The sequence below is a fragment of the Ranitomeya variabilis genome, chromosome 1 (genome assembly GCF_051348905.1).
Source record: "Ranitomeya variabilis isolate aRanVar5 chromosome 1, aRanVar5.hap1, whole genome shotgun sequence".
Taxonomy (NCBI): domain Eukaryota; kingdom Metazoa; phylum Chordata; class Amphibia; order Anura; family Dendrobatidae; genus Ranitomeya; species Ranitomeya variabilis.
In genome coordinates this window covers 16,277,911-16,299,509 of record NC_135232.1, presented here as the reverse complement: position 1 = coordinate 16,299,509, position 21,599 = coordinate 16,277,911, and the positions used below count along the sequence as shown (strand labels likewise).

Below are 21,599 nucleotides of genomic sequence, written 5' to 3'. Positions count from 1 at the left end.
CTTTACAAGTGCGTCAACTTCATCTAAGAGGAAGCAATGACGACCTCCACTCTCATTATCTGAAGAGGAGAAGGAGGAGTCCCGAGTATCTGAGTCTCTACTCTCAGAGCTGGAAGAGTCAGAGTGAGAGTTAGCAACAGGTTTTTCCCTAATAATTTACTTTTCACCTTTAAGGGATTTAAACGCAGTTTCTACTTCTGATTTAATTACAGATCATAACTGAGAGGCGACGTTTGGGGTCGCCTCACAGAGGACTCGTCCTATACAGGAGTCACACAACTTCTTATCCCAGGTTTGCGGTAAGGGGTTTTCGCACAAGGGGTAGGTTCTGCGTTTTGTTTTCCCCGTTCTTTTCCCTGCCTAAGACAAACGGAGAAGAGGGACCCCAATTACAACAGTGAACTTTCACGAAGATCACTCACCAATCTGACGCAGCCACAGGTACCGGTTCTAGTGGAGGGGTAGGATCCTGTAGCGTGAGATCCGTAGGCGGTAGCTGGTTCGCCACGCTGGAGTTCTTGCTGTGCTGCGTAGAATGGCTACCGGACCGAGAACTTCGGGTGTCAGCAGAAGTTCGCTTCTTCTGTGCATCCGGTTTTGGACGCTGGTGGTGGCACTGTTGCTGTGGCTGGAGCTTCTGGTCGCTGTCTTCCATGGTACTACCTTGGGACAGCATGCAGCAAGGAGCTCCTCTTCCACCGCTTTTTTTAAAGCCTGGCGCCCATTACCAGCCCCTCTCCCTGTGGCTGCATTGCTGAGGAAGCGCTTTTTTTTTTCCTTTCTTCTCTTCTGCGCATGAGCGCGCTGTCAGGGACCCGGAAATTAAGGTTTATGGTTCTGGCGCAGCGCCATCTTGGTGCACCTCATGCACTCACAGCGCCCCCCGAACCGGAAGTCCTATTACCATTTCCTGTGCGGCGCCATCTTGCCAGGCACCGGGTCCCGGAAGCCCCTATCTCCTATTCGGAGTGGCGGCTGCGCTTCCCCCCCGCTCACGCTCCAGACCCATTGGTCCTAGCAGTGGCGGCTTCGGACACCGCACCAGCCGTGGCAGGGGCATCCCCGCTGCCAGAACTCGGACTGGCCGGCTCCGGACTCCTCGTCTTCAGATATACACAGGTACCGGATCCTTGTAGGTTCCCAGTCAGGGACAGGAAACCAAACTGATGCAGGGGAGAGGTACCACTCTTTTATCCTGTAGGTTTCCTGTCCCTGAAGGGCAGGTCCCCTCTCTCTGGTAGTGCTGTCATGGGCGACTGAGAAAATTAAATATGTGCTTCCTAAATCATTAATAAGAGGTGTGAAGACGGCCCCGTTATTCATCGGTGCACCGCCAGACTCTGTACAGGAGAAGCAGCGCCATCACCGGACACTTCTGTAGTGAACAGTGAATAAAGCTTCACTGCACTGGAGACTTCCCACGATATCACACACCGGTCATCATCATCATCACGTGCCAGTCACTATTACATACCTGGGGAAACATCTCCAGGAATCTCCTCCTTCCCGCCACTTACAGACGGCTGATCCCCCCTCGTCATCACTTCTTCTTCTGTCTCATCCTCCACTTTAATGTTAGTCGGATCTTCCTCCTGATATATCAGATGTAACAATCAACACAATACAAGAAACCACCAAAATCTGTGACATCTATGACCTTGCTCAGAAATGTCCCCCCATATACAGATCCGGTACAGGGCTCAGCACCGTCTACCTGATGATCCTCCGGGATGTTGTGATTCTCCTCCGGACAGTCCTGGGAATACAGAGGACGGGGACATCTCTCTGACTGATTTCTTTCCACGAGTTCAGCTGTAGGAAACACACAGTGATGGAATACAGAGGAATGTTAACGTTTGGACACCCCTGGAGCAAATTACTATCATTGTCAACAGTTAAGCAAGTTGAAGAAGAAATTATCTCTACGGGATAAAGTTAAAGTTGACAAATTTCCTTTGTATTTTAAGCAAAAAAAAGTAAAATGTGCCGAAGCAAAAATTTGGGCCCTCTGTATGGTTAGTACCAAGTAGGGCCCCCTTTTAGAAGCATCACAGCTTGTAAACGGTTTTTGTAGCCAGACAAGGGTCTCCATTCTTGTTTTAGGGATTCTCATCCACTCTTCCATGGACACTTCCTCCAGGTCTGTGAGGTTCCTGGGTCGTCTTGCATCCTCTGCTATTTTCAGGTCTAGCCGCAAATTTCCAATGATGTTCAGATCACGGGACTGTGAGGGCCATTTAAAAACCTTCAGCTTGCCCCTTCTGAGGTCGTCTGTTTTGGATTTTGACGTGTGTTTATAATCATTCTCCATTTGTAGCAGCCATCCTCTTCCTCTATTCAGCTTCAGCTTTTTGTACAGATGGTGTTATGTTTGCATCAGGAATTTGTGGAAATTTTATTGAGTCCATTCTTCCTTCCTCCTGTGAAATGTTCCCTGTGCCATTGGCTGAAGCACAACCCCAAAGCATGATTGATCCACCCCCATGCTTAATGGTTGGAAAGATGTTCTTTTCCTGATATTTTGTGCCCATTTTTCTCCACACATGCCTTTGATCATTGTGGCCACGGAGTTCTATTTTAACCTCAGCAGTCCACAGGGCTTGTTTCCAAAATGCATCAGGTTAGTTTAGATGTTCTTTTGCATACTTCTGAGGCTCAATTTTATGGTGAGGACGCAGGAGAGGTTTTATTCTAATGAGTCTTCCATGAAGGCCATATTTTTGCAATTTTCTCTGAACATCTTTTTGAAGGTCTTTTGCAGTCAAGCGGGGGTTCCAAATTTCTTCTCTAGCAATCCTAAGAGCAGCTTTCACTGAGATGTTGCATGGTCTTCTAGACCTTATCTTGACCTCCACTGTTCTTGGTAAGTGCCATTTCTTAATTACATTTGGAAATGAGGAAAGAGCAACTTGAAAACACTTTGCCATCTTCTTATAGCCTGGGTTTTTATAAAGCTGGGAAATGTGCATCACCTGTCCTTTCCTAATGATGATAGTGAAGAAGCCATAACCCAAACAGGCTAATTAAGGTCTGAAACCTTGGCCAAAATTATCTGAGCACACAAATCTCCGAGGTGCCCAAACTTTTGAATTGTCCTATTTTCCTTTCTGCAATTTATTAAATTTAAAAAATGATAAATAAAACATATATTTTACCTAAAATACAAAGGAAATGTGTCATCTTTAAGTTTAGGCCTTTTTGAGATCATTTCATCTTCAACTTGCTTAACTGTTCACAATAACAGCAATTTTGACCAGGGGTGCCCAAACTTTTACATACCACTATAGATTGTGTCATGTGAGAAGATGATGGGAGTAATAGTTGGTGACCACAGAACAGACATGACAGTCTCCCCTCCTCACCCTGATCGGTCCATATTGCGATCGCCTCTTGTCCTCCATGTATAACCTCAACCTTAATATCAATCAGATCTTCACCCTAAAAAGAAAAATGTAAGATGAGCTCAGGTCCCATCACTTCATGGTCAGATGTTGTGGGGGGCTTCAGTGTCATCTACCTGATGATCCTTTGGGATGTTGTGCTTCTCCTCTGGACAGTCCTGGGGATACAGAGGACGGGGACATCTCTCTAGTGGATTTCTCCTCCTGGATCCATCTGTGGAGACACAGACTGAATACATCACCTGCCGTGTATCTGTCTATATACGATACAAGAGAAGGAAGAAAGCACTACTGTAAAAAAAAAAATGCACACTACTCCTGCAAATCATAAAACATAGTGAAAAATAAAACAAAAATATCAAGTGAAATAAAAAAATTAAAAACAGATGTGAGTACAAACACTCCATAGTCCTGAGAATATAAATAGAGGGAAAACAGCACATTGCAAGGTATGTGCCCCCATATAACACAACATGTAAAGTGTCATATGCTTACTATCATAATATTTGGTACATTCAGGGGTAAGCAATGTGATATAACATATACTAACTGAGAAAACAAATGGAGAAGAACAGCGCCCCAATGTAACCTCATAACCCAATAAGGCGTCATGAAATCAACAGTAACCAAGCTGCATCTTACAGTCATGTCCAAAAGTATTGACACCCCTGCAACTCTATCAGATAATACTCAGTTTCTTCCTGAAAATGATTGCAAACACAAATTCTTTGGTATTATTATCTTTATATAATTTGTCTTAAATTAAAAAAAAACACAAAAAGAATTGTTCTAAAGCCAAATTGGATATAATTCCACACCAAACATAAAAAAGGGGGTGGATAAAAGTATTGGCACTGTTCGGAAAATCATGTGATGCTTCTCTAATTAGTGTAATTAACAGCACCTGTAACTTACCTGTGGCACCTAACAGGTGTTGGCAATAACTAAATCACACTTGCAGCCAGTTGACATGGATTAAAGTTGACTCAACCTCTGTCCTGTGTCCTTGTGTGTACCACATTGAGCATGGAGAAAAGAAAGAAGACCAAAGAACTGTCTGAGGACTTGTGAGGAAGCATGAGCAATCTCAAGGCTACAAGTCCATCTCCAAAGACCTGAATATTCCTGTGTCTACCGTGCGCAGTGTCATCAAGAAGTGTAGAGCCCATGGCTGTGACATCCGAGGAGACGGACAGAGAGTGGACCCTCTGGGTCACGGTACTGACGCACCCGAGGGCGAGCAAACCCGGGGAGCTACCCCTATACAGGGACAGTTGGGAGCAGGCCAGAGGGGGTCGAGTACCGCAACTGCTGATGCCAAGAGGGGCGGCTCTAGGAGAGGCAGGGTAGAAGAAAACAACAGAACAGGTGGGAAGGAGGAACGGAGAACAGAAGGCAGGGCTAGGGAATGGAAGGAGGGAAAGGGAAAACAAGGGAATAAGCCTGCGAGGGCAGACCAGACAGGTACGGCTAGGAGACCGAACCAGAAGGACCTGAGCAAGGCACTAACTGCACAATAATAATCAGGCGCCTCCATTATGGAGGAGCCGCCTGATATAGCCAGAAGAAGCATCTGATTGGAGGACACGGAGGCGCGGAAGGGGTTAAGAAGAGCAGGGAGCGCGCGCCCGCGTCCTAAGGCGCATGTGCGGGGCAGACACAGGACGGGGGAGAGAGGAAGCGCGGACACCACACCAGAATCCCCGGGCAGCAGGAGGAGGAACCGGGGCGGCGCTGAGAGCGGCGATTGCCGCGAGAAGAGCCGGCAGGAGCAGGGGCTGCAGCGACAGGAAAAGCGGGTATGACAGTACCCCCCCTCTTAAGACTCCCCCCTCTGAGGTTGGCCAAAAATCTACTCAGAATCCGTGGGGCGTTAACGTTCTCCCTAGGTTCCCAAGACCTTTCCTCGGGATCAAACCCCTTCCAATCAATAAGATAGAAGACTCTTCCTCTAACCCTCTTCATGGCCAGAATATCCCTTACTTCGAAATCTGTTGTGAACTGTGTTTCTGGGCTCCCTCTTGTGGTAACAAGCGGTATTGTATAGTCTTTCTTCTGGCTTGGACTTCAGCTGTTTCGTTAGGGCTGTGGGTGTTCCCTATTTAGCCCTCTTGGAGCCTCAGTCTTGTGCCGGTCATCAATGTATTCAGTCCAAATGTGTTTCTTCCTGATTCCTGCCATCTGTCTCTAGCAAGAGAAGCTAAGTGTTGTTTGCATACTTTGGATCATTTGTCTTATTCATGTTTTTTTTTGTCCAGCTTGCCAAAATGTGATTTTCTTGCTTGCTGGTAGCTCTAGGGGTGCTGATATTCTCCCCTCACACCGTTAGTCGGTGTGGGGGTTCTTGAATATCCAGCGTGGATGTTTTACAGGGTTTTCTGCTGACCGCATAGTCCACTTCCTATTTTCAGCTATCTAGTCTTAGTGGGCCTCACTGCTGAATCTGATTTTCATCTCTATGTTTGTGTTTTCCTCTTACCTCACCGTTATTATTTGTTGGGGGCTTCCTATATCTTGGGGTTAATTTCCCTAGAGGCAAGTGAGGTATTCTTTTCCCTCTAGGGGTAGTTAGTTCTCCGGCTGGCTCGAGACGTCTAGGAATTGTTTAGGTACGTTCATCGGCTACTTCTAGTTGTGTGTTAGGATTAGGTATGCGGTCAGCCTAGTTACCACCTCCCTAGAGCTGGTTTTTAGTTTTGCAAACCTAGCAGGAATTCAAGAGATCCTTTCCCACTAGGATCATAACAGTATGACCGGCCAAAAAGGAAATGTTTAATGCATTGCAGAAGCGGGATCAAAAAGAAGTTCTGAGTAGATATTTTTTTTTCTGCAGTCTGTCTAGCTTCTTTCATCCCCTTATACTCTGAGTGGCTTTGAGCTCTGAGGCAGACATGAATGTTCAGACTCTGATTTCTAGTGTGGATCAGCTTGCTGCAAGGGTGCAAGGCATTCAGGATTTTGTCACTCGTAGTCCTATGTCTGAGCCAAAGATACCTATTCCTGAGCTGTTCTTTGGAGATAGATCTAAGTTCCTGAATTTTAGGAATAATTGTAAATTGTTTCTGTCTTTGAAACCTTGTTCCTCTGGTGATTCTGCTCAGCAGGTTAAAATTGTTATTTCTTTCTTGCGTGGCGACCCTCAAGATTGGGCCTTCTCTCTGGCGCCAGGAGATCCTGCATTGGTGAATCTTGATGCGTTTTTCCTGGGGCTTGGATTGCTCTATGAGGAGCCTAGTCTTGAAAATCAGGCAGAAAGGGCTTTGCTGGCTATCTCTCAGGGTCATGATGAAGCTGAAGTGTATTGTCAGAAATTTCGGAAATGGTCCGTGCTTACTCAATGGAATGAGTGTGCTTTGGCCGCAAATTTCAGAAATGGTCTTTCTGAAGCAATTAAGAATGTGATGGTGGGGTTTCCCATCCCTACAAATCTGAATGATTCTATGACTCTGGCCATTCAGATTGATCGGCGTTCGCGGGAGCGCAAATCTGCTAATCCTCTGGCGGTGCTCTCTGAACAGATACCTGACTCTATGCAATGTGACAGAATTCTGACCAGAGCCGAACGGCAAAATCATAGACGTCAAAATGGGTTGTGCTTTTACTGTGGTGATTCTACGCATGTTATCTCAGCATGCTCTAAACGCTTAAAAAAAGTCGTTAATCCTGTCGCCATTGGTACTCTACAGCCTAAATTTATTTTGTCTGTGACTTTAATTTGTTCATTGTCTTCTTACTCAGTCATGGCTTTTGTGGATTCTGGTGCTGCCCTGAGTCTGATGGACTTGTCGTTTGCCAGGCGCTGTGGTTTTGTCCTGGAGCCTTTGGAATTTCCTATTCCTCTTAGAGGAATTGATGCAACGCCATTGGCAGAGAATAAACCTCAGTATTGGACGCAAGTGACAATGTGCATGACTCCTGTACATCAAGAGGTGATTCGTTTTCTTGTACTGCACAATTTGCATGATGTCGTCGTTTTGGGTCTGCCATGGCTACAGGCCCATAATCCAGTTCTAGATTGGAAAGCTATGACTGTGTCAACTTGGGGTTGTCAGGGAATTCATGGCGATGCTCCGTTGGTGTCTATTGCTTCTTCCACTCCTGAGATCCCTGAGTTTTTGTCTGACTACCAGGATGTATTTAATGAGCCCAGGGCTAGTGCCCTTCCTCCTCATAGGGACTGTGATTGTGCTATAAATTTGATTCCTGGTAGTAAATTTCCTAAGGGACAACTCTTTAATTTATCTGTGCCAGAACATGCCGCGATGCGGAGTTATATCAAGGGGTCTTTGGAGAAGGGACATATTCGCCCATCCTCTTCCCCTCTTGGTGCAGGATTTTTTTTTGTAGCCAAGAAAGACGGGTCTTTGAGACCTTGTATTGATTATCGTCTTTTGAATAAAATCACGGTTAAATTTCAGTATCCTTTGCCATTATTGTCTGATTTGTTTGCTCGGATTAAGGGTGCCAGTTGGTTCACCAAGATAGATCTTCGCGGTGCGTATAACCTTGTGCGCATTAAGCAGGGAGATGAATGGAAAGCAGCATTTAATACGCCCGAGGGCCATTTTGAGTACTTGGTGATGCCTTTTGGACTCTCTAATGCTCCTTCTGTGTTTCAGTCCTTCATGCATGACATCTTCCGGAATTATCTGGATAAATTTATGATTGTTTATCTGGATGATACTTTGGTTTTTTCTGATGATTGGGATTCCCATGTGAGGCAGGTCAGGATGGTGTTTCAGGTCCTGCGTGATAATGCTTTGTTTGTGAATGGCTCAAAATGTCTCTTCGGATTACAGAAGGTTTCCTTTCTGGGTTTTATTTTTTCCCCTTCTACGGTGGAGATGGACCCAGTTAAGGTCCGAGCCATTCATGACTGGACTCAGCCCACGTCTGTTAAGAGTCTTCAGAAGTTCTTGGGTTTTGCTAATTTTTACCGTCGTTTTATCGCTAATTTTTCTGGCATGGTTAAACCTTTGACGGATATGACCAAGAAAGGTTCTGATGTTACTAATTGGTCTCCTGCGGCCGTGGAGGCCTTTCGGGAGCTTAAGCGCCGGTTTACTTCAGCGCCAGTCTTGTGCCAGCCAGATGTCTCGCTTCCCTTCCAGGTCGAAGTGGATGCTTCTGAGATTGGTGCAGGGGCTGTTTTGTCGCAGAGAAGCTCTGAAGGCTCTGTGATGAAGCCATGTGCTTTCTTTTCAAGGAAATTTTCGCCTGCTGAGCGGAACTATGATGTTGGTAATCGGGAGTTGTTGGCTATGAAGTGGGCATTTGAGGAGTGGCGACATTGGCTCGAGGGAGCTAAACATCGTGTGGTGGTCTTGACTGATCACAAAAATCTGATTTATCTTGAGTCTGCCAAGCGCCTGAATCCTAGACAGGCTCGTTGGTCGTTGTTTTTCTCCCGTTTTGACTTTGTGGTCTCGTACCTGCCTGGTTCGAAGAACGTGAAGGCTGATGCTCTTTCTAGGAGTTTTGTGCCTGACTCTCCGGGAGTCTCAGAACCTGCTGGTATTCTCAGAGAGGGAGTGATTTTGTCTGCCATTTCCCCAGATTTGCGACGAGCGCTGCAGAAATTTCAGGCTGATAGACCTGATCGTTGCCCACCAGAGAAATTGTTTGTCCCTGATAGATGGACCAGCAGAGTTATTTCCGAGGTTCATTCTTCGGTGTTAGCGGGGCATCCTGGGATTTCTGGTACCAGAGATTTGGTGGCTAGGTCCTTCTGGTGGCCTTCCTTGTCACGGGATGTGCGTTACTTTGTGCAGTCCTGTGGGATTTGTGCCCGGGCTAAGCCTTGCTGTTCTCGTGCCAGCGGGTTGCTTTTGCCCTTGTCTATCCCGAAGAGGCCTTGGACGCACATTTCCATGGATTTTATTTCGGATCTTCCAGTGTCTCAGAGAATGTCTGTCATCTGGGTGGTGTGTGATCGTTTTTCTAAGATGGTCCATTTGGTGCCCTTGCCTAAGTTGCCTTCCTCCTCTGATTTGGTTCCTTTGTTCTTTCAGAATGTGGTTCGTTTGCACTGCATCCCTGAGAATATTGTGTCTGACAGAGGATCCCAGTTTGTGTCCAGATTCTGGCGATCTTTTTGTGCTAAGATGGGCATTGATTTATCTTTTTCGTCGGCTTTCCATCCTCAGACTAATGGCCAAACCGAGCAAACTAATCAGACGTTGGAAACTTATTTAAGATGTTTTGTTTCTGCTGATCAGGATGATTGGGTGACTTTCTTGCCACTGGCCGAGTTTGCCCTTAATAATCGGGCTAGTTCTGCTACTTTGGTTTCGCCCTTTTTCTGCAATTCTGGTTTTCATCCTCGTTTTTCCTTGGGTCAGGTTGAGCCTTCTGACTGTCCTGGGGTTGATTCTGTGGTGGATAGGTTGCAGCGGATTTGGAACCATGTGGTGGACAATTTGAAATTGTCACAGGAGAAGGCTCAGCGTTTTGCCAACCGCCGCCGCGGTGTGGGTCCCCGACTTCGTGTTGGGGATTTGGTTTGGTTGTCTTCTCGGTATGTCCCTTTGAAGGTCTCCTCTCCTAAGTTCAAGCCTCGCTTTATCGGTCCTTATAAGATTTTGGAGGTTCTTAACCCGGTGTCTTTTCGTTTGGACCTCCCGCGTCGTTTACCATTCATAATGTGTTCCATAGGTCTTTGTTGCGGCGCTATGTGGTGCCTGTGGTTCCTGTTGTTGAGCCTCCTGCTCCGGTGTTGGTTGAGGGCGAGTTGGAGTACGTGGTGGAGAAGATCTTGGATTCTCGTATCTCTAGACGGAATCTTCAGTATTTGGTTAAGTGGAAGGGCTATGGTCAGGAGGATAATTCCTGGGTTGTCGTCTCTGATGTTCATGCGGCCGATTTGGTTCATGCCTTTCACGCTGCTCATCCTGATCGCCCTGGGGGTCTTGGTGAGGGTTCGGTGACCCCTCCTCAAGGGGGGGGGGTACTGTTGTGAACTGTGTTTCTGGGCTCCCTCTTGTGGTCACAAGCGGTATTGTATAGTCTTTCTTCTGGCTTGGACTTCAGCTGTTTCGTTAGGGCTGTGGGTGTTCTCTATTTAGCCCTCTTGGAGCCTCAGTCTTGTGCCGGTCATCAATGTATTCAGTCCAAATCTGTTTCTTCCTGATTCCTGCCATCTGTCTCTAGCAAGAGAAGCTAAGTGTTGTTTGCATACTTTGGATCATTTGTCTTATTCATGTTTTTTTTTGTCCAGCTTGCCAAAATGTGATTTTCTTGCTTGCTGGTAGCTCTAGGGGTGCTGATATTCTCCCCTCACACCGTTAGTCGGTGTGGGGGTTCTTGAATATCCAGCATGGATGTTTTACAGGGTTTTCTGCTGACCGCATAGTCCACTTCCTATTTTCAGCTATCTAGTCTTAGTGGGCCTCACTTTGCTGAATCTGATTTTCATCTCTATGTTTGTGTTTTCCTCTTACCTCACCGTTATTATTTGTTGGGGGCTTCCTATATCTTGGGGTTAATTTCCCTAGAGGCAAGTGAGGTCTTCTTTTCCCTCTAGGGGTAGTTAGTTCTCCGGCTGGCTCGAGAAATCTAGGAATTGTTTAGGTACGTTCACCGGCTACTTCTAGTTGTGTGTTAGGATTAGGTATGCGGTCAGCCTAGTTACCACCTCCCTAGAGCTGGTTTTTAGTTTTGCAAACCTAGCAGGAATTCAAGAGATCCTTTCCCACTAGGATCATAACAGAAATCCTTGTCACTGCTTAAAGGCAGAGGGGAGTCAAGTGGTGTAGGACAGAACCGATTAAGGATGAGAGGTTTCAGGAGCGAGATATGGAAGGCATTAGGGACCCGGAGCGAAGCCGGCAATCTCAGTTTATAGGCGACGTCGTTAATACGTCCCAAAATCTCGAAGGGGCCGATGTATCGAGGACCCAACTTGTAAGAAGGGATCTTCAAACGGATATGTTTAGTCGAAAGCCAGACTTTGTCACCAGGACGGTATGGTGGAAGATCTCTTCTCCTCTTATCAGCGTGTCTCTTCATTTGGGCAGAGGCCCGTACGAGCGCCTCCTTGGTCTCTCTCCAGATTTGGGAAAATTCAGAAGAAAGAGCATCCGCAGCAGGTATACCCGAAGGAGAAGATATAGGAAGAGGTACTCCCGGGTTTAGACCAGAGACCACAAACAATGGAGACTTGGAAGTAGCCTCACTAGAATGATTATTATGGGCAAACTCAGCCCAAGCCTCATTATTGTGATGAGCGTTGGTAAAGTTGCGTAGATAGGAGGTCAAAATTTGGTTTATTCTCTCCACTTGCCCGTTGGTCTGAGGATGGTAGGCGGAGGAGAAATCCAGCGATATGCCTAAGAGCTTACAGAGTGCTCTCCAGAACTTGGAGGTAAATTGAACCCCCCGATCGGACACAATTCGCAGAGGAAGTCCATGTAATCTGAAAATATGATGGAAGAAAATTCTTGCCAATTCTGGAGCTGAAGGTAGTCCCGGTAAGGGAATGAAATGGGCCATTTTGGAGAAGCGATCCACTACCACAAGGATGGTCGTACACCCAGAGGAGCGAGGCAGATCTGTAACGAAATCCATGGCTATCTGTTGCCAAGGGGCTTCAGGAACGGGTAATGGATGCAAGAGACCGGAAGGCAATTCTCTGGGTACTTTGTTTCTAGCACAAGTCATGCAGGAGGCTACGAAATCCGAAACATCTTGTCGTAGAGATGGCCACCAATAATATCGGGAGAGAAGAGAAAATGTCTTCTTAGTACCGACATGTCCCGCAATCTTGGAGGAATGTCCCCAATGCAATACCTCTGTTCTCTTGTAACACGGGACAAAAGTTCTGCCAGGCGGAACAGAGAGGAGATTTGAGGGAGCTACCATGATGAATTTGGCAGGATCGATAATGTGAGAAGGGACCTCTTCCGTCTCGGGAGATTGCAAGGACCAGGAAAGCGCATCTGCTTTAGAGTTCTTGTCTCCGGGTCGAAAATGAAGTTTGAAATCAAAACGAGAAAAGAACAAGGACCACCTGGCCTGCCTGGAATTGAGTCTCTGAGCTGATTGAATGTATGCTAAGTTCTTGTGATCAGTGAAAATTACAAAGGAGTGAACGGCCCCTTCCAAGAGATAACGCCACTCCTGTAGAGCCAACTTTATAGCCAGCAATTCTCGATCTCCAATAGAGTAATTGCATTCTGCGGGAGAAAACGACTTTGAGAAGAACCCACAAGGGACCAGACGACCAGAGAGAGACCGTTGGGAGAGGACCGCCCCGGCACCTGTAGAGGAGGCATCCACCTCAAGGACGAAGGGTCTGCTGGCTACAGGCCGATGAAGAACAGGAGCAGAAGCGAAGGCCTGTTTCAAGGAAAGAAAGGCGTCTTCAGCCTCCGGAGGCCAAACGTTTGGTTTTGCTCCTTTCCGGGTAAGGGCGACGAGAGGTTTAGTTACCGAAGAGAAATGCGGGACAAACTGTCTGTAGTAGTTTGCGAAGCCTAAAAATCGTTGGATGGCCTTGACTCCAATGGGACGGGGCCACTTGAGTACAGCTGACAATTTCTCTGGGTCCATCTTCAGCCCCATGTCAGAAATAATGTACCCCAGGAAAGGCAGGGAAGTTTGTTCGAACAAACACTTCTCGATTTTCGCGTAGAGACGATTCTCCCGAAGTCGTTGTAGAACCAGACGAACGCTTCTCCTGTGAGAGGATAAGTCGGGAGAAAAAATAAGGATGTCATCTAGGTATACTACCACGCAGGAATACAGTAAGTCACGGAAGATCTCATTCACGAATTCCTGGAAGACCGCTGGAGCGTTAGAGACCAAAGGGCATGACCAGGTATTCATAATGACCATCCCGAGTATTAAAGGCGGTCTTCCACTCGTCTCCAGCGCGAATTCGGACCAAATTATAGGCCCCTCGTAAATCAAGTTTGGAAAAAATTTGGGCTCCCCTCAATCGGTCGAAAAGCTCGGGAATCAGCGGTAGAGGATATCTATTCTTGACCGTGATGGTGTTCAGACCTCGGTAGTGTATACAAGGCCGAAGGGATCCGTCTTTCTTCCGAACGAAGAAAAAACCGGCTCCAGCCGGGGAAGAGGACTTTCGGATGAAACCCTTGGCTAGATTCTCTCGGATGTATTCTGACATGGCAACGGTCTCTGCTGGAGACAAAGGATAGGTTCTTCCCTTAGGAAGGGAAACTCCAGGAATTAGCTCGATAGGGCAGTCAAAGGTTCGATGTGGAGGAAGGGACTCCGCATCCTTCTTATCAAAGACATCGGCAAACGAGTGATAGGCTGAAGGAAGACTTGGAAGATTGACGGACGCTTGAGGAAGAGCTGGACGGGAGACGGACTGCAGACAACGTTCATGACAACCATGACCCCATCGGAGAATCTCTCCAGAGCGCCAATCCAGAACTGGCTCGTGCGACCTGAGCCAGGGTAGACCCAAAAGTAGAGCATGAGATAGGTAGGGCAAAACATAAAATGCAATCTTCTCCCGATGTAGAGCACCAATCTGCATCTCCAACTCGAGAGTAACCATTTTAATGGGAACAGATAACGGTTTGCCGTCTACTGCAGAGATTTGACGCGGAGTCTCAAGGGCAACCACTGGTATCTGAAACTTGTTCACCTCCTCCTCTCGAATGAAATTACCAGCCGCACCCGAGTCCACATATGCCTCCACAGACCTACGCTCCAGACCTAAAAAAATCAATGCTAAGATAGTTAGGGGTAGAGAGGGATTTGAGTCACCTAGGAAGGCCTCTCTTACCTGGCCTAGGTGGAGGAGTTTCCCGGCCTCTCTGGGCAGGAACGCAGGAAATGATTGACCCCTCCGCAGTAGAGACACAAGCCCTGTGCCAACCTCTCTTTACGTCGCTGCTCCGACAATCTAACACGATCCACCTGCATAGGCTCTGGGGCGGGAAAAGCGGGAGACTTGATTGGAGGAGAACCGGATGCCAAATTGGTTTTAAAGGACCTCCTCTCACCAACTAACTCCCGAGAGCGTTCCTGGAAGCGTAAATCAATACGCGTGGCCAGGGATATGAGATCCTCCAAGGTAGTGGGGGTATCCCGGCCAGCGAGCTCGTCCTTAATCTTGGACGAAAGCCCTCTCCAAAAAGCGCCTACCAATGCCTCATTATTCCACCCGAGCTCTGAGGAAAGGGTCCGGAAGCGGATGGCGTATTGCCCAACTGTGAGGTTTCCTTGTTGCAGGTTAAAGAGGGATTCAGTAGTAGAAGCCACCCGACCTGGCTCATCAAAGACTCTACGAAAAGTGTCTAAGAAAACCTGTATGCTGGCAACTACCGGATCATCCCGCTCCCACAAAGGGTTTACCCAGGACAGGGCCTCTCCCTCTAGATGAGACACAATGAAGGCTGTTGTGAACTCTGTTTTCGGGCTCCCTCTTGTGGTCACAGGTGGTATTGTGTGAGTTTTGTTTTTGGGCTCCCCCTGGTGGCTTTGTTTGTTATCCTGCGGGTCTGTGGCTGGATCAGCTGCCTCGTTATTCTCTAGGGAGGTTCCTATTTAGCTCTGCTACACCTTCACTTGTTGCCGGCTGTCGATGTATTCAGTGCTATTCTGATTACTCCTGACTATCTTCGTTTTCAGTCTCTTCATGAGAAGCTAACTTTCTGTTTGATTATTTTTTGCTCATCTGTCTGCAATATGATTTCTGTGTATGATGAGTTTAGTCCAGCTTGCTAATATGTGATTTCTTGCTGCTGGTAAGCTCTGGGGTACGGAGTTGCTTTCCCCGCACCGTTAGTTGGTGCGGGGGCTCGAGCAATCTCTGCGTGGATATTTTGTATAGGGTTTTCTATTGACCGCACAGTTCCCTTCCTATTTTCTGCTGTCTAGTGTTAGCGGGCCTCATTTGCTAAATCTATTTCATCTCTGCGTTTGTGCCTTCCCCTTAACTCACCGTTAATATTTGTGGGGGCTTTTCTATATCTTTGGGGTCATTTCTCTGAGGCAAGTGAGGACTTTACTTTCCCTCTAGGAATAGTCAGTTTCTCAGGCCGTGAAGAGACGTCTAGGATTTCCAGGTAACGTTCCACGGCTACCTATAGTTGTGTGCGGATAGGATCAGGTTGCGGTCAATCCAGTTACCACTTCCCCAGAGCTAGTCGTCAGTTCAGTTACTTAGCTAGTCAGACTTGCGATCCTTGCCACTAGGATCATAACAGTACAGCCGGCCCATAAAGTGTTAATTGCATGGCAGAAGCAGGAGAAGAGAAGCCTTGAGAAATTTTTTTTTTTTTTTGCTGCCGTGTGTCTAGCTGCTGTGTGTCTAGCTTCTCTCCTCCTCTTAATCTTGGTGTGGCTCTGAGTTCAGCTGCTGTCATGGATATCCAGAGTTTGGCTTCCAGTGTAGATCATCTTGCTGCAAGGGTACAAAGTATTCAGGATTTTGTTGTTCACAGTCCTATGTCAGAGCCTAGAATACCTATTCCGGAGTTGTTTTCTGGAGATAGATCTAGGTTCCTGAATTTTAAGAACTATTGCAAATTGTTTCTTTCTTTGAAACCTCGTTCCTCTGGTGATTCCGTTTAGCAAGTTAAAATTATTATTTCTTTCTTGCGTGGCGACATTGGCTCGAGGGAGCTAAGCACCGTGTGGTGGTCTTGACTGATCACAAAAATCTGATTTATCTCGAGTCTGCCAAGCGGCTGATTCCTAGACAGGCTCGTTGGTCGTTGTTTTTCTCTCGTTTTGATTTCGTGGTCTCGTACCTGCCTGGTTCGAAGAATGTGAAGGCTGATGCTCTTTCTAGGAGTTTTGTGCCTGACTCTCCTGGAGATTCAGAGCCGGCTGGTATCCTCAGAGAGGGGGTGATTTTGTCTGCCATCTCCCCAGATTTGCGACGAGTGCTGCAAGAATTTCAGGCGGATAGACCTGACCGTTGTCCACCGGAGAGACTGTTTGTCCCAGATAGATGGACCAGCAGAGTTATTTCCGAGGTTCATTCTTCGGTATTGGCGGGCCATCCTGGAATATTTGGTACCAGAGATTTGGTGGCCAGGTCCTTTTGGTGGCCTTCCTTGTCGCGGGATGTGCGTTCCTTTGTGCAGTCTTGTGGAATTTGTGCTCGGGCTAAGCCTTGCTGTTCTCGTGCCAGTGGTTTGCTGTTACCTTTGCCTGTTCCGAAGAGGCCTTGGACGCACATTTCCATGGATTTTATTTCAGATCTCCCTGTCTCTCAGAGAATGTCTGTCATCTGGGTGGTTTGTGATCGTTTTTCTAAGATGGTCCATTTGGTGCCATTGCCTAAGTTGCCTTCCTCCTCCGAGTTGGTTCCGCTGTTTTTTCAAAATGTGGTTCGTTTGCACGGGATCCCTGAAAATATTGTTTCCGACAGAGGATCCCAGTTTGTGTCTAGATTTTGGCGGACCTTTTGTGCTAAGATGGGCATTGATTTGTCTTTTTCGTTGGCCTTCCATCCTCAGACGAATGGCCAAACCGAGCGAACTAATCAGACCTTGGAAACCTATTTAAGATGTTTTGTTTCTGCTGATCAGGACGACTGGGTGACTTTTTTGCCATTGGCCGAGTTTGCCCTTAATAATCGGGCTAGTTCTGCTACTTTGGTTTCACCTTTTTTTTGTAATTCGGTGTTTCATCCTCGTTTTTCCTTGGGTCAGGTGGAGCCTTCTGACTGTCCTGGAGTGGATTTTGTGGTGGATAGGTTGCATCAGATTTGGAATCATGTGGTGGACAATTTGAGGCTGTCACAAGAGAAGGCTCAGCGCTTTGCCAACCGCCGTCGCTGTGTGGGTCCCCGACTTCGCGTTGGGGACTTGGTGTGGTTGTCTTCTCGCTTTGTTCCTATGAAGGTCTCCTCTCCTAAGTTCAAGCCTCGGTTTATCGGTCCTTATAAGATTTTGGAAGTCCTTAACCCTGTGTCATTTCGTTTGGACCTCCCAGCATCGTTTGCTATTCATAATGTGTTCCATCGGTCGTTGTTGCGGAGGTATGTGGTGCCTGTGGTTCTTTCGGTTGAGCCTCCTGCCCCTGTGCTGGTTGAGGGAGAATTGGAATACGTGGTGGAGAAGATCTTGGATTCTCGTATTTCTAGACGGAGGCTTCAGTATTTGGTTAAGTGGAAGGGCTATGGTCAGGAGGATAATTCCTGGGTTGTCGCCTCTGATGTTCATGCGGCCGATTTGGTTCGTGCCTTCCATGTGGCTCACCCTGATCGCCCTGGGGGTTTTGATGAGGGTTCGGTGACCCCTCCTCAAGGGGGGGGGGGGTACTGTTGTGAACTCTGTTTTCGGGCTCCCTCTTGTGGTCACAGGTGGTATTGTGTGAGTTTTGTTTTTGGGCTCCCCCTGGTGGCTTTGTTTGTTATCCTGCGGGCCTGTGGCTGGATCAGCTGCCTCGTTATTCTCTAGGGAGGTTCCTATTTAGCTCTGCTACACCATCACTTGTTGCCGGCTGTCGATGTATTCAGTGCTATTCTGATTACTCCTGACTATCTTCCTTTTTTGTCTCTTCATGAGAAGCTAAGTTTCTGTTTGATTATTTTTTGCTCATCAGTCTGCAATATGATTTCTGTGTATGATGAGTTTAGTCCAGCTTGCTAATATGTGATTTCTTGCTGCTGGTAAGCTCTGGGGTACGGAGTTGCTTTCCCCGCACCGTTATTTGGTGCGGGGGCTCGAGCAATCTCTGCGTGGATATTTTGTATAGGGTTTTCTATTGACCGCACAGTTCCCTTCCTATTTTCTGCTATCTAGTGTTAGCGGGCCTCATTTGCTAAATCTATTTCATCTCTGCGTTTGTGCCTTCCCCTTAACTCACCGTTAATATTTGTGGGGGCTGTTATGACCCCAATGGCGAGGGTCTCAGAGGAACGTGGAAGTCTGCAGAATACAAAAATCCAGCTCATAGGGCAGTGGTAACTGGGTTGACCATATATCTACTCCTAACGCCAACACTAGAAGTAGCCGGGGATCATTCCTACGTTGATTCTAGATGACACGCGCCAGCCGGAGAATCTAGCTACCCCTAGTAGAGGAAAACAAAGACCTTTCTTGCCTCCAGAGAAGGGGACCCCAAAGCTGGATAGAAGCCCCCCACAAATAATGACGGTGAGGTAAGAGGAAATGACAAACACAGAAATGAACCAGGTTTAGCACAGAGAGGCCCGCTTACTGATAGCAGAATAAAGAAAGGTAACTTATATGGTCAACAAAAACCCTATCAAAATCCACACTTGAAATTCAAGAACCCCCGAACCGTCTAACGGTCCGGGGGGAGAACACCAGCCCCCTAGAGCTTCCAGCAAAGGTCAGGATATAGATTTGGAACAAGCTGGACAAAAATACAAAACCAAAACAAATAGCAAAAAGCAAAAGGCAGACTTAGCTGATATAACTGGAACCAGGATCAGTAGACAAGAGCACAGCAGACTAGCTCTGATAACTACGTTGCCAGGCATTGAACTGAAGGTCCAGGGAGCTTATATAGCAACACCCCTAACTAACGACCCAGGTGCGGATAAAAGGAATGACAGAAAAACCAGAGTCAAAAAACTAGTAACCACTAGAGGGAGCAAAAAGCAAATTCACAACAGTACCCCCCCCTTAGTGAGGGGTCACCGAACCCTCACCACGACCACCAGGGCGATCAGGATGAGCGGCATGAAAGGCACGAACTAAATCGGCCGCATGAACATCAGAGGCGACCACCCAGGAATTATCCTCCTGACCATAGCCCTTCCACTTGACCAGGTACTGAAGCCTCCGCCTGGAGAGGCGAGAATCCAAGATCTTCTCCACCACGTACTCCAACTCGCCCTCAACCAACACCGGAGCAGGAGGCTCAGCAGAAGGAACTACAGGCACAATGTACCGCCGCAACAAGGACCTATGAAATACATTGTGAATAGCAAACGACACAGGAAGATCCAGACGAAAAGATACAGGATTAAGGATTTCCAATATCTTGTAAGGCCCAATAAAACGAGGTTTAAATTTGGGAGAGGAGACCTTCATAGGAACAAAGCGGGAAGAAAGCCACACCAAATCCCCAACGCGTAGTCGGGGACCCACACCGCGGCGGCGGTTGGCAAAGCGCTGAGCCTTCTCCTGTGACAACTTCAAGTTGTCCACCACATGATTCCAGATCTGCTGCAACCTATCCACCACAGAATCCACCCCAGGACAGTCAGAAGGCTCCACATGACCCGAAGAAAAGCGAGGATGGAAACCAGAGTTGCAGAAAAAAGGCGAAACCAAGGTGGCGGAACTAGCCCGATTATTAAGGGCAAACTCAGCCAACGGCAAGAATGTCACCCAATCGTCCTGATCAGCAGAGACAAAACACCTCAAATAAGCCTCCAAAGTCTGATTGGTTCGCTCCGTCTGTCCATTAGTCTGAGGATGGAAAGCAGACGAAAACGACAAATCAATGCCCATCCTACTACAAAAGGATCGCCAGAACCTGGAAACGAACTGGGATCCTCTGTCTGACACAATATTCTCAGGGATGCCGTGCAAACGAACCACGTTCTGGAAAAACACAGGAACCAGATTGGAAGAGGAAGGCAGCTTAGGCAAAGGAACCAAATGGACCATCTTGGAGAAGCAATCACATATCACCCAGATAACGGACATGCCCTGAGATAGCGGAAGATCAGAAATGAAATCCATGGAGATATGTGTCCAAGGTCTCTTCGGGACAGGCAAGGGCAAGAGCAAACCGCTGGCACGAGAACAGCAAGGCTTAGCTCGAGCACAAGTCCCACAGGACTGCACAAATGACCGCACATCCCTTGACAAGGAAGGCCACCAAAAGGACCTGGCCACCAGATCTCTGGTGCCAAAAATTCCCGGGTGACCTGCCAACACCGAGGAATGAACCTCGGAAATGACTCTGCTGGTCCACTTATCCGGGACAAACAGTCTGTCAGGTGGACAAGACTCAGGCCTATCAGCCTGAAATCTCTGCAACACACGTCGCAGATCCGGAGAAATAGCTGACAAGATAACTCCATCTTTAAGAATACCAACAGGATCAGCGACTCCAGGAGCATCAGGCACAAAGCTCCTAGAAAGAGCATCGGCCTTCACATTCTTTGAACCTGGTAAATACGAGACAACAAAATCAAAGCGGGAGAAAAACAATGACCAGCGGGCCTGTCTCGGATTAAGGCGTTTAGCAGACTCGAGATACATCAGATTTTTGTGATCAGTCAAGACCACCACACGATGCTTAGCACCCTCGAGCCAATGACGCCACTCCTCAAATGCCCATTTCATGGCCAACAACTCCCGATTGCCCACATCATAATTTCGCTCGGCAGGCGAAAACTTCCTAGAGAAAAAGGCACAAGGTTTCATAACAGAGCAACCAGGGCCTCTCTGCGACAAAACGGCCCCTGCCCCAATCTCCGAAGCATCCACCTCAACCTGAAAGGGAAGTGAGACGTCAGGCTGGCACAAAACAGGCGCCGAAGTAAACCGGCGTTTCAACTCCTGGAAAGCCTCCACGGCAGCAGGAGCCCAGTTAGCTACATCGGAGCCCTTCTTGGTCATATCCGTCAAAGGTTTCACAATGCTAGAAAAATTAGCGATAAAACGACGGTAGAAGTTAGCGAAGCCCAAGAACTTCTGAAGACTCTTAACTGACGAGGGCTGAGTCCAATCAAGAATAGCTCGGACCTTGACTGGGTCCATCTCCACAGCAGAAGGGGAAAAAATGAACCCCAAAAAGGGAACCTTCTGTACACCAAAGAGACACTTTGAGCCCTTGACAAACAAAGAATTTTCACGCAAAATTTTAAAGACCAACCTGACCTGCTCCACATGCGAATCCCAATTATCAGAAAAAACCAAAATATCATCCAGATAAACAATCAAAAATTTATCCAGATACTTCCGGAAAATGTCATGCATAAAGGACTGAAAAACTGAAGGCGCATTGGAGAGCCCAAAAGGCATCACCAAGTACTCAAAATGACCTTCGGGCGTATTGAATGCGGTTTTCCATTCATCACCTTGCTTAATGCGCACAAGGTTGTACGCACCACGAAGGTCTATCTTGGTGAACCACTTGGCACCCTTAATCCGGGCAAACAAGTCAGACAACAGCAGTAAAGGATACTGAAATTTGACAGTGATCTTATTTAAAAGCCGATAATCAATACAAGGTCTCAAAGATCCGTCCTTTTTTGCCACAAAAAAGAATCCCGCACCA

At 47.3% G+C, this 21,599-nt stretch overlaps 1 protein-coding gene across 4 annotated transcripts in view; it reads right to left on the bottom strand.

Moving 5' to 3' along the window:
- Positions 1–21,599, bottom strand: part of LOC143793549 (uncharacterized) — a 40,684-nt gene that overhangs the window by 10,150 nt on the left and 8,935 nt on the right. For all 4 annotated transcript variants that reach the window (XM_077280619.1, XM_077280617.1, XM_077280616.1 and 1 more), the window contains 4 exons: positions 3,518–3,615; positions 3,363–3,438; positions 1,715–1,812; positions 1,475–1,592 (listed from right to left, as the gene is read on the bottom strand). In XM_077280619.1, coding sequence (XP_077136734.1) covers positions 1,475–1,592; positions 1,715–1,812; positions 3,363–3,438; positions 3,518–3,615 — 390 coding nt within the window. The remainder of the gene's footprint in view (positions 1–1,474; positions 1,593–1,714; positions 1,813–3,362; positions 3,439–3,517; positions 3,616–21,599) is intronic.